This window comes from Asterias amurensis, chromosome 2 (genome assembly GCF_032118995.1).
Source record: "Asterias amurensis chromosome 2, ASM3211899v1".
In the NCBI taxonomy this organism is placed as follows: domain Eukaryota; kingdom Metazoa; phylum Echinodermata; class Asteroidea; order Forcipulatida; family Asteriidae; genus Asterias; species Asterias amurensis.
Window position 1 is genome coordinate 11,021,164 of NC_092649.1, and position 15,927 is coordinate 11,037,090.

General features: G+C 38.5%; 1 protein-coding gene across 3 annotated transcripts; it reads right to left on the reverse strand.

The window, feature by feature from the left end:
- Positions 1-339: 339 nt before the first annotated feature.
- Positions 340-15,903, reverse strand: LOC139934064 (carnitine O-palmitoyltransferase 2, mitochondrial-like). Of its 3 annotated transcripts, none has more exons than XM_071928363.1 (14): positions 15,861-15,903; positions 14,905-14,995; positions 13,931-13,995; positions 11,652-11,857; positions 10,808-10,867; positions 9,744-9,847; positions 8,814-8,947; positions 7,990-8,192; positions 7,185-7,343; positions 6,609-6,729; positions 5,733-5,925; positions 3,907-4,080; positions 2,984-3,209; positions 340-2,645 (listed from the first exon to the last, which is right to left on the reverse strand). In XM_071928363.1, exons 2-14 carry the CDS (start codon positions 14,929-14,931, stop codon positions 2,314-2,316), a joined length of 2,004 nt encoding a protein of 667 aa, XP_071784464.1. In that variant the 5' UTR covers positions 14,932-14,995; positions 15,861-15,903; the 3' UTR covers positions 340-2,313. The 3 variants fall into 3 exon arrangements, with proteins under 3 accessions (XP_071784464.1, XP_071784463.1, XP_071784462.1); XM_071928362.1 differs by having other exon boundaries at positions 15,740-15,871; XM_071928361.1 differs by lacking the exon at positions 15,861-15,903 and adding an exon at positions 15,332-15,399.
- Positions 15,904-15,927: the final 24 nt, after the last annotated feature.

A 15,927-nucleotide genomic window follows, 5' to 3' on the forward strand; every position in this document is an offset into this window, starting at 1 on the left:
CTCGAAAACTATGGTACTTCAGAGGGAGCCGTTTCTCACAATGTTTTATACCATCAACCTCTCCCCATTACTCGTCACCAAGAAAGGTTTTATGCTAATAATTATTTTGAGTAACTACCAATAGTGTCCACTGCCTTTAGAGAGGACGCGCGCGCGGCTTTTTATTTTAACTAATAACACATTGTGAGTTGTACCAAGAACATTTTAAAGGGAGCGGGATTTGAACATTAACCCAATCAGACTATCCAAATTTGAAAACAAAATTGGAGCGAAACAACTTTAAATAATTATGGAACAGAATTTGGAAAACAAACACTGTAATCGTTCCTCCTATTTTAAAACAAGATTACTGGCAATCAACAATGAAATTATACAAACGGAGCAATAAACAGAAGTGGGTTTCTATGAAACAGTCTCATCCTTCCAAAGATATTATCAATCTTTGATTATATCGTTGGTGTAAAAGAAAAAAGAAAAGAAAAACAATACAAAAATACAAAATAAAAAGGGACTCAAGAGAAGGAAGGTATCGTCATAAAATCTGAAGTACTACAGTGTAGAGTCCAAACTTTTGAAGAGAGTGAAACAAATATATTATGTGGCTCCAAAACATTATATATTATGTAAAAGTTATTGTTTAAAGGCAGTGGACACTATTGGTAATTACTCAAAATAATTATTAGCACGAAACCTTACTTGGTATCGAGTAATGGGGAGAGGTTGGTAGTATAAAACTCTGTGAGAAACGGCTCCCTCTGAAAGGGAGTAGTTTTCGAGAAAGAAGTAATTTTCTACGAATTTGATTTCGAGACCTCAAGTTTAGAACTTGAGGTCTCGAAATCAACCATCTAAACGCACACAACTTCGTGTGACAAGGGTGTTTTTTCTTTCATTATTATCTCACAACTTCAACGACCAATTGAGCTCAAATTTTCACAGGTTTGTTATTTCATGCATATGTTGAGATACACCAAGTGAGAAGACTGGTCTTTGACAATTACCAATAGTCTCCACTGTCTTTAAAGAAGTACTTGAACGAAAACAAAGAATGAGAAATATTTACTGGAATTCATTTACATGTGCTCAATAAATACAGACATACAGTCAGTTCACATTACATAAATGTATCAAAATAATTTAAAAAAATCATTTTGTCAACAACAGTTTTCTTTCGTTGGGTTTCGCGAAAAGCCCCGTGACGTAATCCTTCCGGGATTAATTCCTTTGACGTCATGTGTGGGAGTAGTGTTTCATATACCATACTACAATATATATATATATATATATAATTTATCTTTGTTGGACACCTGTCCCGTAAAGGGCCTCTGTAAATACATGTCAATTTCTGATATTCTTAAAGACACTGGACACTGTTGGTAATTGTCAAAGACCAGGACGTCTTCTCACTTGGTGTATCTCAACATATATGCACTAAATAACAAACCTGTGAAAATTTGAGCTTAATTGGCCTTAGAAGTTGCGAGATAACAAAGAAAGAAAAAACACCCTGGTCACACGAAGTTGTGTGCTTTCCAGATGCTTGATTTCGAGCAGATCTAAATCTGAGGTCTTAAAATCAAATTCGTGGAAAATATATTCTTTCTCTAAAACTACGTTACCTAAGAGGGAGCCGTTTTCCACAATATTTTTTAATATCAACAGCTCCCCATTACTCGTTACCAAGTAAGGCTTTATGCTAATTATTATTTTAAGTAATTACCAATAGTGTCCACTGCCTTTGTCTTAGATTATTCGAGTCCTTTAACAACCGAGTGATTGGTATATTTATAAATACAACAGTATTCTTATTTACTACCTTAGCATTAGTCTTGAAGTCAAGACGGTAATTGTTAAGCGCGGTGTAGTTACAGCGCAGCGTAGCTACGGGGACGATGCACACACCCTCGATCCCAGTATGTGTGTGTGGGTCTTCGCGCTACCTACGACTGTTGCATGTGTAACATCGCACTGTGACTGTTGCATGAAAGGCAGACAAAATAGGCAGCGCCTAACGACTTGTCATCAAGTCTACCTTAGCATCAAATATATTTTCTGAAAAAGTCCTGTATCCAATTGAAATTTTTTTTTATTTAAAATAAGAGCTTCCCCTCTTAGAAATGTGGAGCAGTCCATTCTAGGATACTCCCCCAGATCAAACGGTAAAGATTGTTTAACTAATTGTGCAAGTTTGTAGGACTTATATTATGTCCCTTTAAACTACCACACAAATTTATAACAATATTCATGATTAGCAGTTAACTAATTGTGTCCTGCAATATCTATATATTAATATATATTTTGACTTTCAAAACATCATTTCATGGCTTTTTTTAAGACTTCATGAATCTCGTCAGATGCTTGTTTGATACATTCTACAAAGTCAGACAGATTTGGTGATGTCTTGTAGCTAGAACCAGTCCATTGCATACCATCTTTCCCAACAGAATATGCCACCCCTAGTCCTGTGGGTGACACAGGAGCAAATGCTGCGCCATCACTGGCAGTATTTCTTCCCATTGTGCTTGTTGATAGCGTGATGGTGTTTATGTTTGCATAGGCAGAGTCTTGGAACAATCTAGGTATGGACTTTCCTGACTTCATTGCTAAGACTCGTAACGCAAAAAGGTGACGATCCCAACCTTGACCTGTCGGAGTAAGATGTACAGAAGATATTCAGTTTTTAAGATTACACCAAAATTTGTTTAATAAATATATAATAATATATAACTATATCATTTATGTAGGATTCGAACTGCCTCTAGCAATCTCGGTGGTCTAAATTAGTTGGTAAGACACTGCTCTAAAATTAAAAAGGTCCTGGGTTCGAATCCCACTCAAGTAATATGCCTGTGATTCTTTTCAGAGAGCTCAAAAAAATACTGAGTATACAGTGCTAACACACATCAGAGTATATGGGTAAAACAAAACATGATTATATTTGCTTTCAACTTTTTGATTTTAAAGATGGGTTGTCAATACATACCAGCCGTTGCCTGTGCTGAGAGCTGTCTATGTTTATCAGAACATGCTTTAAGCAAACTGACTTTCTCTGCTAGACTGACTGAAGTGTTTCCATTGAATGCCTCAGCGCACCTCTTGGTCTCGCTCGTGGCAGATCGGACTGTTTCTGTACGGCCATGTTTGTAGAGGGCTGTACTGCAGGACTCGTAGGTTGCTGCAGTGTCTCCAGTTACTCGAGAATAAGCCATCTGGTAAAGCGGAGAAAAAGGTTTGGATAAATAGGATGTCTCAGTCTGGCCAAGTGTTTAGGAGGATCGAGATTGTTTGTTTAAGCCATCGGAGTTTGGGTTCGAATCCCGATCATGACAATTGTATCCTTAAGCAAGCTGCTTCGTTATAATTGTTTCTCTTCACCAAGAGGTATACATGGGAACCTGCGAGGGTAGAGGTTGATCATCAAAAAGCCGCTGGGGTATCACAGCAGGCGGGGCCTGTATACTTCCCAAGGAGCTGAGAAAGATTAATGTAAAGCGCCTTGATACGGTTTCTATAAAATGCGTTACATAAGAACGGGTTATAATTTTCCTAGTTATAATTAATAGTATTAATCTGGTATAATCCTGTTCCCTTGACATCATTGGTCCTGGTTATGAAAGACTTTTTTATTATCACACTACTTCATGATCCCAAGTGCAACCTTTTCAAAAAATACATATCAGAACTAGAAAGCGCCTTGATACAGTTTCTATAAAATGCGTTATAATTATTATTATTTATCTGGTATAATCCTGTTCCATTGACACCATTATTTTGCACACTACGATATTAAGGACTTGTTCAATTAGTCCTGGTTACGAAACACTTTTTTATTATCACACCACTTCATGATCCCAAGTGCAACCTTTTCAAAAAATACCTATCAGAACTTAAAGATTAATGACACACCTGCATAGCAAGTTGTGCTACAGCGTCTGGGCTCAGTCTACACCCTTTCAGGAAGGTAGATCCATATTTATTGTAATCCATACACTGTATATTCAGCTGATTGGTTCTATGTAGGTGATCAAGCTGGGCCTTCTCAATGCCTTGGTGAATAACGTTATCAAAGCTGAATTCAAGCTGGGGAGAAAGTAAAATGTGCCAATTACTATACTGGACAGTTATTGAATTGAATTGAATTGCTTTATTCATCAGGTATAAAAAAATACATGAAATTTAAATTCCAATTGTACAGCAACAGATAAAATATAAAAATTAAAATCCACTGATAAAAGAGTAATAAGAATAATAATATAAGTTATCACACAAGTGCGAGTGGAATACGGAAAAATATAGCGCTTCTGCGTCCCAGATCCAACGAGGCTGAAGGCCGAGTTGGATATGGGACGCAGGCGCGCTATATTTTTTCGTATTTCACGAGCACTTGCAAAATTTAAAACTTCAGAGCGTTAGTTCACGCGCATAAAGTTGAGAATGTAACTTTTGCACTGTCCGTATACGGAGCGTGACAAAATGACATTTCACAATACGCACTGTGTAATAAAAACAGAGGAAGTAGGATATAAAACAGAGCTCGTAGCATATATGTTTTTATCCCCCTAGTAGTTTGTGCATCTGATTGGTGGATTAGCGCGTACTGGAAGATAATAGTCAACATTTATATAGCGCCAAATCCATCAAAAGCGATGCTCCATGGCGCTTAATACACAGAAACATTAAAAACAAACTCCCTAAATAAGTAAACAGAAAATAATGACAAGCAATTACAGAATTAAACAATATACAATGGAAATTTACAATATACAATAGAACTATGCAAAATTTTAAAATGAAAAGGACGTGTAAAAAACAGACCAGCTGTGACCACAATGAAATTATAAACTAAGACATATACCAAAAGAGTAGTTGTTCACCCCAACTAAAAAGAGGCCGGGTTATGTATATCAAGAAGCTCACTTGTACCAATTTATTGCAAGGTGAAAAAAGTTAGCACTTTGAGAAAAGACAATTAAGAACTCACTGTGGCAGTGAAGTTAATAAAACAAACTAAAGCGCCTTCAGAACAAAGCTGCTCGTCTTGTTTTTGCCTGTGGCAGAGACCAAAAATCCTCTGAGATCTCTTCACTGGCTGCCAGTATGAGAAAGAATCAAATACAAAATCCTTCTGTATGTTCACAAATGTCTTCATGGTCAAGCACCACAATACCTCATAGAAAACCTAATCCTCTACAATACTGGTCATTCTGAAGACCGTAGAAGGCTCCGCTCTGCTCCTGACATCACACGCTTGGTTGTTCCTGGTTCCTTAAAAGGCTGGAGACAATCTATTCTTCAATGCAGCTCCTAAGCTTTGGAACCAACTGCCCTGTGACGTCAGAGAAGCAGTGTCTACTTCGGTCTTCAAGCGGTCGCTCAAAATGTTTTTGTTTCCAAATGAGAGCAACTAGTAGTTTTCTTTTGCTATATGTTTTCTACTTAGGTTGTATTGTTCTTCTTGTGAGACGCTGTGTTCTTTGTAGAGCGCCATAGAAATGTTTACTATTGTTATTATTATTATTATTATTATTAAAGAATCTAAAGAGCACACAGACGGTGTTACTGCAAACCAAACTGAAACTTCACAATGCAATGCCTCAAATTCCATATACCTTATGAATGCTAGTAAGTCATAATGGAAACACCCAATTGGTAGATCTTGGGAAAAAACCTTCTGAATTGGACTATTATGAAATGAAGAAAAACTCAAAGAATAAAAGGACAGTAGGAATCACCTTCCTGACAGTCTTTGAGTGATCTGCGTTGCGTATGGCGCCCTCTGGTGACACAGCAGGTCGGTCGATAGAATCTTGAAAGGCCTCAGTTACCACTCTCTTTAAGGTTAATCCATCTCCCCAAGAATGCTCCAAGTTTATAAGTAAGCGTCCGGCTTTTGTAACGATGAGCTGGATCGTTTTATCAAACCATCTAACAATCAATGAAAAACAAGACTCAATGTTTTAAACGTTGCTCATTGACTTATCTCAGATTCCACTTTATCTTTCATTCAAAATAATGTTGTTAGTCGAAGGTTTGAATATGGAAATAGACAGGGTTGTTTTAAAGCACAAGTGTAACTATGGCAATTGTCACTTAGACAACATGTGATGGAGTGTTAAGCTGCGTTCGCATTGGACTTAATTTGGGTAAACTAACCGAGCCAATGGGTAACTTACCCATTTTAAGTCCAATGCGCACAGCCCAGGAAGTTTTCCTCCCAGGTAACTTACCCGACCCGAATGGGTAGTTTAACCGAGCCAAAGGTGCCCAGGAAGATTGACCAGGTCAGTTTAACCGAGCCAGAAAGTCCAATGCGGACGCGACGACTCGGTTAAATCTTCCATCCGTCTGTGACCCGAAGAAGCTGACATGTTTTGTCTTGGAAGAATAAGATTTTCGTGACTATCAAACTATTCAATGTTATGCAAGGGGCCAGCTCGGTTAGTTTACCCACGGTCTCGGTAAGTTTAGCCAAGTCAAATAAATCCAAGTGCGGACGGTGGGAAAGTTAACCCGTCGGAATGTTACCCAGCGTCATGGTTAAGTTACCCAAAATATTAGTCCAGTGCGAACACGGCTTTAGGCTGAAATGATGTTTATCAGTCACTCACCTGTTGCCAGCATTTCCATACAGTCCCCTCTTAATGTCTTCAACGTTATCATTGCTTAGATCATCCTCCAGACACAGGCAGAACAGAGCTGAATCTATCAGCCCCATGTTGTCTTGGTTATCTGTACAGACAAATAACAACTCTATGACTTTTACAAAGAAAATTCATTCACAAAAGTAGTTATTCAATTAGTACCATTATTAGTGCAATTCACATGAATGTGACTATAAAGATACTTCAAGGCACTGGACACCTTTGGTAAATGTCAAAGACCAGTATTCTTAGTTGGTGTATCCAAGATTGTGACTTGCTTTTCTGACGAGTGTCAAGTACAATTGAGTCAAAACTGGACAAAAACTTGATAAAGGGGTGCCTATGATACCAAGTACAATCGTGATAACATAAACAAGAAAGACAAGAGAAGTTCTCAAAAAGAACATAACTGCCACCGAGCAGAGATACACACATTTTGTTTTTACCAAAAACCAAAGTATACATTGATACCTCACCATACAATGCCTAAAATCCCACAATAAAAAAAATTATTGAAAAAAAAAAAAAAAACTTTTAAAGTACCTTTAGATAATTCTACAATGTGCTTCCGAAGACGTGTCCACGTGTCACGGTCTTGTGTGGTCAAGAAACCGACAGGATGATCCTGTGGTGGAGAGGATGCAGAATCATCAAAGATAAACTGAAGATGAGCTTGGATGATCTGTCCAGATACAATACTCCCTGATGAAGAGGATAAAGGCAACAAGGTTGATATAAAGTACATGTTTGAAGCTTTGCATGGTGTGGATAAATACGACGGAAACAACAAAATGGTTGTACATGCAAGTTTACTATTCATATTTATGTATTCATAGTTACTCTTTTTCTCCACACCATGCAAAGCTTCAAACACCATTTACAATGTCGTCATGTTCAACAGCGCGGTGCCTAGTTTTAGGATTTACACACCGCTTTCCAACATTTTGTACATGCATTTTAACTTCCAAAATGAGGGGCCTGGTACACAGATAGCCACAAGTGACATTAACAGCAAGTTTTAGTGTGCAACATGGTTAACTGAAGGTTGACAATTTTGACTCGACCCCCGGCTGGTCGACCATAGGCTGACTTTGAAACAAGCCTCATGATTATGGTTTCATCTGTGGTTCCGATAGTCTGTTCAATGTGTAATGCGCAGAGGAACCAGTGACGCTTTAGCGAAAATGTGGAAAGCAATGGTTGACTGGACTTTCATATGAGTTGATTGATCGTGAGTGAGTGAGTCACTGCGCATGTTTGTTGCTGGTCAGTAGTCAACTCATTATTCTCGAACTTTGAGTTGTGCAAGGGGTCAGCTGAAGCTAAAATATTAATACTTATTACTTACCATCTTCTTCCAGTACATCCACAACATACATACGACCCCTGCACATCACCAACACATGACGTTGGGTCACATCACAAAACAGCTCATCTCTGATTGGTTGAGGGATTCTCGTTGCGTTGAAAATACGTTGAAATTGACTCATATCTAAAGGGTACGCATTGCTTTTCACTGCGTGTCTGTAGGCTTCATGTGCAGACAGAGACCTGAATGAAAGTAATTTGAAGATAAGCATGCAACTGTAAGCTGGAATAATGTCACACCCCACAGTCTCACAGGACTATCTAGGAGAAAGACAACTAATGTTGCACTAGAGATGCTCTGTCCAAACAGTTTGTTAACCTAGCACAATTCTTTGATGGCTTAAAGGCACTGTACACGTTTGGTAATTGTCAAAGACCAGTGTTCTCACTTGGTGTATCCCATCATAAGCATAAAATAACAAGCCTGTGAAAATTTGGGCTCAATTGGTCATCGAAGTTGCAAGAAAATGATGAAAGAAATACACCCTTGTTGGACGAATTTGCTACAGCTACGAATAAAAGACTTCTAGCTTAAAGTCTTTTAATATTTCAGTGAGAAATTACCTCTTTCTCAAAAACTACGTTACTTCAGAGGGAGTCGTTTCCCACAATGTTTTATAATCAACAGCTCTACAATGCTCGTTACCAAGTCAGTTTTTAAGTTAATATTTGTTTTGAGTAATTACCAAACGTGTACATTCCCTTCAAGTGACAACACTGTTGCAGTTAATAATATCATGTGTTAGGTCTATAACATTATTTCATATAAATTACATATTCATATAAATCAGATACAAAACTTACCCAACAGATCGCCAGAATTCTTCAGTGTCAGTCACTGCTGGGTTCTTATGAATGACATCAGGTACCAGTTTGCCTTCCCTCAAAGTCTTCAAGAATCTCAATATTGAGACGGTGATATTTGTTGCTCTAAGTATCTGATGAGAGACAAAGGATGTAAAGAACAAAGGTTTTTTAAAGGCAGTGGACACTATTGGTAATTGTTAAAGACTTGCCTTCACATTTGGTGTATCTTAACATATACATAAAATAACAAACCTGTGAAAATTTGAGTTCAATCGGTCATCGAAGTTGGGAGATAACAATGAAAGACAACAAAACACCCTTGTCACACGAAGTTGTGTGAGTTTAGATGGTTGATTTCGAGACCTCAAGTTCTAAACCTGAGGTCTCAAAATCAAATTCGTGGAAAATTACTTCTTTCTCAAAAACTATGGCACTTCAGAGGGAGCCGTTTCTCACAATGTTTTATACCACCAACCTCTCCCAATTACTTGTCACCAAGAAAGGTTTTATGCCAATAATTATTTTGAGTAATTACCAATAGTGTCCACTGCCTTTAAGTTAATCCAAAATACTATTAGGTATTGCAAACTACTTACAAACCAAAATGACCTATGATACAAATACAAACAAATAGTTGTTAAGTGGCCTGAAGTTTTAACCCTACCTGGGTCTTTCCTGAAGCCTTCCACCAGAAAGACGCTGCTAGGGTTAAAACGTCGGCTAAGGCCACTACCTTCTTTTACAAGTAAATCTAGTAACCTTTCTGAGGTGTAGGATTCAAGAGTTTGCAAGGTGAAGATGTTAATTTATCTGTGGAATCTTACATGGTTTATAAATGCCAGAATAAACTTATACTTCAACGAGATATATTCATGGAGAAAAAATGAAAACAGTGGCATTCTCTACAGCGTCAATATTCAGTATCACCTGTTGCATATAGGCTGGCCTAGCGTCGTCACTGATTAAGGTTACAGGATTGGAGTTGAGTACAACTGAAGCTCTGTATGTTAAGTACATGTCCAGCCAAGAATCTGCGTTTAATCAGGCAATTCAATTAGGAAAAGCATTAAAGGCAGAGGGCACTATTGGTAATTACCCAAAATAATTATTAGCATAAAAAATTATTTGGTAACAAGCATTGTGAGAAACGGCTCCCTCTCAAGTAACGTAGTTTTTGAGAAAGAAGTAATTTTCCACTAATTTGATTTTGAGACCTCAGATTTAGAATTTGAGGTCCCAAAATCAAGCATCTGAACACACACAACTTCGCGTGACAAGGGTGTTTTTTCTTCCATTATTATCTCGAAACGTCGATGACCAATGGAGCTCAAGTTTTTACAGGTTTGTTATTTTATGCATGTTTTGAGATACACCAAGTGAGGAGACTTGTCTTTGACAATACCCATTCAATAGTGTCCACTGCCTTTAAGGAAACAGGGTATTAGAATGACAGGAAACATCAAAGATACAAGGTACTGGAATGCATCAAAAAGTCAAGGAAACATGGTACTCAAAATAGCATCAAATATACAAGGCACTGAAATTAAGGAAGCATCAATGAAAAGAGAGACAAAACATCACGTAAAACGAGGTATATAGGAACACAGGAATGAAAGAAAGCATCAATGCTGCCCCCCTATAAAAAACATTTCCCCTGGCATGCCTGGGCCCCCCTTTAGAACAATTACCGCCCCCCCCCCCTGTGCCCCCCCCCCAACCAAAAAATACTGGCAATGCTGCTATGACCACTATTTCAACTATAATCATACCCAAGACTTGCCACCCAGAGCATGCCAACACCAATGGTCAATGGTGCTCTACTAACATGGCCTAGCCTAGCCACCTACACCATGCCAATATAAGGAATGGTTTCTCAATCAACCATGTACTGACAACAAATAATGGTGCTCACATGCAGGCCTGTTTAATTAATATTCAGTTGAGTTGAGTATGCAAACTTAAAGTATCGTATATGGAAAGCAAAAATATACCTGTAATGTAGCTTGTGTGACTGTTTTTCTTGTTCTGCTCCACCAATTCAATGTTTAGCTCTGATGAAAATAGCCAAAATAAAACACTTCAGTAAAAGACATTGTTTTAAAGCATTTTACCCATCCTTAAAATTGCAGTTACAATGAAGTACTACCTTGTCATGCATTGTTAAAGCATACAACTAAATATTTGGGGTGATTTGTTTCCTTCACATGTTCACCAGGCATAGGGTAACGATGGTTTGCAAATAAATGTTCAAAAAAGAACATGAATTGTACGGTTACTAAAAATAAAGAGGAAAATCTCATCACTTTGCGACAGACTTTCCATTAAAGGCACTGGACACTATTGGTAATTACTCAAAACAATTATTAGCACAAAAACTTACTTGGTAATGAGTAATAGAGATCTGTTGATAGTATAAAACATTGTGAGAAACGACTCCCTCTGAAGTAACATAGTTGATTTCGAAGTTGATTTCGAGACCTCAGAATTAGATTTTGAGGTCTTGAAATCAAGCATCTGCAAGCACACAACTTCGTGTGACAAGGGCGTTTTTTCTTTCATTATTAACTCGTAACTTCGACGACCAATTGAACTCAAATTTTCACAGGTTTGTTATTTTATGCATATGTGGATGAGATACACCAATTGAGAAGACTGGTCTTTGACAATTACCAATAGTGTCCTGGGGTCGATTTCACAAAGAGTTAGGAAAACGTATGCCTAGTCCTGTAACTTGTACTAACTTCAGATAAGACTGGTTTTAACTCTTTGTGAAATCCACCCCAGTGTCATTAATGCAGTGTTTGTAAAAGATTAACAAGTGGAATCTCAACCCACCATGACCCTCTCCTCTCTCAAACTCCTCAACTATGGCCTTTGTCTCCTCAAATTCCTCTGGGCTGAGAAAAGCTCCTTGGGTTGCCAGGTAACGTTGACAGGTGTCTTGTAGTGTTGGGATGGGTAGCTGTGGAATGGCTGGTTGGAAATGCATTGTGGGAACATGACTGATGGTTTGAAGATAGTCCGATGATGAGAAAGATGAGCTGAACGGAAGGAAAGTAAAGGTATATGTGAGAAGGTTTACAATTACAGGGAAATATATACCATTATTTTAATTGTAATGCCTCCTGTTGGAATTTAGAGAGAGAGAGGGACTCAGCTTGTATCATGAACTTTGGTAGTTTAAATCACGTTAACACTTGGCTGCCATCTTGATGGAAAGGTATGGAGTAAGGGTTAGACTCTAGAGGGCGCTAGTCCTGTATGTATGCGTGTGTGAATGTGACATTAATCTATTCTAAATCTAAAGCCATTTAAAGAAGGGGAAATTCGGCTCGACTTTTTTACACATTTAGTTAGAGAACAATGCAAAACTCCCAGGTTTTAGGAGTTACATATGACAGGCCTGGAATATCATCTTTGAGTGTACAAGGCCCATTTTCATAATAATAATAACAATAATAACAAATTCTTATAGCGCATTTCACAATAAACCATATCAATGTTCTTTACATTAGTGCCCCTGGTCATTGGGCCAATAACATCCCTTTAATAATCTTTCTCCGCTCCATGGGGAGTATACAGCCCCAAGCTGCTGTGGCGCTCCGAAGGCTTTTTCATTCACAATATCTATAGCCTTGCTCAAGGCAGTCGAATTATTCACTCCAAAAAAATAACCCACCCGTATTCACTGTGCGTAACATCACACGACACGATGCCCCCGTACACTATCCGCATGCGGAGGCCGTCAGGCCGACAGCCTTGTAGGATCTGTGTTGAAGCCACTGACCTCATTACTATAATAAGCGAAGAGTTCCCACGGTCAGCTCATTACCATAATGCCCGCGAAAGACGAGACATGTTTACCTCACACACCACCACCACGGACGCATGATAGGGTCCAAAGGTCGTGATAAGGGAAGTGCGTGATTGGACGTCAAAATGAATAATTCATTTGCCTCACATCCTGTGTTGTCTGATAGGTCTGACGAACGATATACATATTCATGAGCTGCATACTAGCATATCCTAGAGCCCCCCCAATTTCGTCCACTATTGGAATTTTTTCAATACAACACATTAAAACCGGAAGATACAGACCCGACAAGGCTGTCGGCCTCACGGCCTCCGCATGCGGTTAGTGGTGTACGAGTGCGATGACTTGTGTGAACAGTATTCGTGCGATGTGACAGTGTGTATACGGGTGGGTCATTCGGTGTGATCGCACACACCATGCACAGGGTATACAACGGGTGGGTTTACAGCTGCGTCTTTTCGGAGCGAATAATGCGACTGCCTTGAGCAAGGCTACAATATCTACATCTTCCCAGGTAGCCTACCCCTTTATTCCCCTGGGTGAAGAGAAGCAGTTATAGTAAAGTAGCTTGCTCAATGACACAAGTGTCATGACAGGGATTCGAACCCACACTCTAATGACTTTATCCACCAGAACTTGATTTTTATTCATCCTGCAAGACACTTCAATATGGGAAACATTTTTATGGGGCACCATGCAAGGCCAAGACCAGGCCAACAGCGACAGAGGCCATGGCCTGTGTGAAATTCAATGCCTGGCAACAATTAAAAAATGAAAACATGGTAGTGATGGGAGTACACTTCCACAGGATCTTCCTTGGAGTGAATTCCTTGGAATTTACTATGTTGTGTGTAGTATGAAAAGGGATTTGCAATTACACAACCTAACAAGATCTAACAAGACCTAACAAATTCACCAGCTGGTGAATTGAAACAAGATTACAGCTCAACTTGCAAAATATTTTGCAGCACACACACTGTTGTACTCAACAACAATTTGTTTCTCATCAGTTTTGAGTTTGCATCCAGGACCAGTTTTACAGAGCTGCTTACAAGCAAACAATTTTGATCAAAACTCATGTGTGCTTAGCAAAAGGTAGCAGGATACCAGTCATAAATGGTTCATGTATAAGTAATATTTAAATCTGGTAAGCAGATTCTGATAATTAAGCAGCTCTATGAAATCCAGCCAAGGATTGACAAAAAGAAGGCATTTGGTAATTATTGTATCAGCTTCACCGGCAAAGTCATCACAAATCGGTTTCCAGAATTCTCTAAACAAAGAGAAGTACCTTACTGACCTTGATGTAGAAAACACTCTTGTCTTTTGAGGTATGTTACGTGTACATCTGCCTGATATAGACACCTACAATGAATGAAAACATTCATAATAATTTTTTTCTCCTTTTCTTTTTTCACGGAGGAAATTATTTACTATAGGGAAGGTACACGTTTGGTAATTTTCAAAGACCAGTCTTCTCACTTGGTGTATCCCATCATATGCACAAAACAACAAACCTGTGAAAATTTGGGCTCAATCGGTCATCAAAGTTGTGACAAAATGATGAAAGAAAAAACACCCTTATTGCACGAATATGTGTTCTTTCAGATAGAAATCTAGCTAGAAGTCTTTTATTATTTTAGTCAGAAGTTGTATTCTCAAAATCTACATTACTTCAGAGGGAGTCGTTTCCTACAATGTTTTATACTATCAACAGCTCTCCAATGCTCGTTAACAAGTCAGTTTTTAAGTTAATATTTGTTTTGAGTAACTACCAAACGTGTACCTTCCCTTGAAAAACAACTGCTCATTTTACAAACAAGCTGAAAATCTATACAAAATACAAAGTGAGTTAACCTTGAACCAATAATTTAAAAGAGTCCCATTTTGGGTGGAAATTAACAGTGGAATCATTGGTGATAGATCTATGTATTTAACCAAAGTATAATGAAGTTTTAAATCCAGTTTCAAAGATGCAAGTGAAGGTCTAATTGTTACTCATCTCCACTTTATAGATGATGAAACTACATAATTTGTTTGATACTAAAAAGGATCTAGCCTCATTGCGTAAACGAATGTTTAAAGGCAAAAACTCAATGGAGCTGAAGGTGGGAATTTACATTCTTCTTAAAAGGTTTATACACACCCACGTGACGCGCTCTCCACCAATAGGAATAGCGAAACTATCTGAGGTATTTATAATTATGAATGAAGCATTATGAACTTCCTTAGATCTACAATACAAAATAATGTGTTAAATTTGACAATATTTACCAGTTTCTTTGTGATCCTTGTTGCCATGGTAATGCTAAACTTCTCCAACTCACTGATCCACAATCTCCAGCCTCATCAGCCCTCACTCGGCCTAGGTTCATATTAAAAACAAACACAATTTCAACAATTTGGTATTTTGAACTTTCATGGCGCCCTCACTCGGCCTACATGTAGGTTCATGTATTAAAAATAAAAACAACTCAATAAACACAATTCAATTTTGTCTTTTCATGGCGCCACCACTTTTTTTACTGATTTTTACAAAATCGTGTGATGGCGTCGGTGGATTCGGAAAAGTTTCCGTATGGCGCCACCACTTTTTCATTCGAAATAATTAATATAGTATCTAATTTACCTGATTGACATATCCCTTTTTGTAAAAATGAGTGAAAAAGTGGTGGCGCCATACGGAAAGTTATCCACCAACCATTCTACCGCGCGCATAGGATCGAGAGATTCACGATTAAGTTCGAATTCATCAAACGAATTCATCATCAGCCAACTTCAGTGGACCACACTTCAAGAACGGCGTGCACAGGCCAAGGCAGTTATGATGTATAAGATTGTAAACAACCTGGTTGACGTTCCACACACATTTCTGGCTCCATGCACCGTTTCTCTGAGGGGTCATTCTTACAAATACATGATACCATTCACCAGGGCAGGGGTCTACACACAGTCATTTTTTCCCAATAGCATTAGGATATGGAACAATCTCCCGGTAGACCTGATCAACTGTACAACTCTTGCTAGTTTTAAGCAGGGTGTACAGTCAGTCCAGCTCCACTAGGTCAGCCTGAGCTGTTTTTTAGTCGCACGTTCACTGTTCACCTACCTGCACTGTATATGTCTACACCCTCGCATGCACACAACTACCACAGTACGCAATACACCAGATGGTGGACTGTACTTTCACGGAAGAAGAAGATCATAATCACGTTACCATACATACATACATGGGGGCTGCCATCTTGAAATTCAATGCATGACGTATTTTCGATGTTTTGTAGGTCAGTGGGTCAT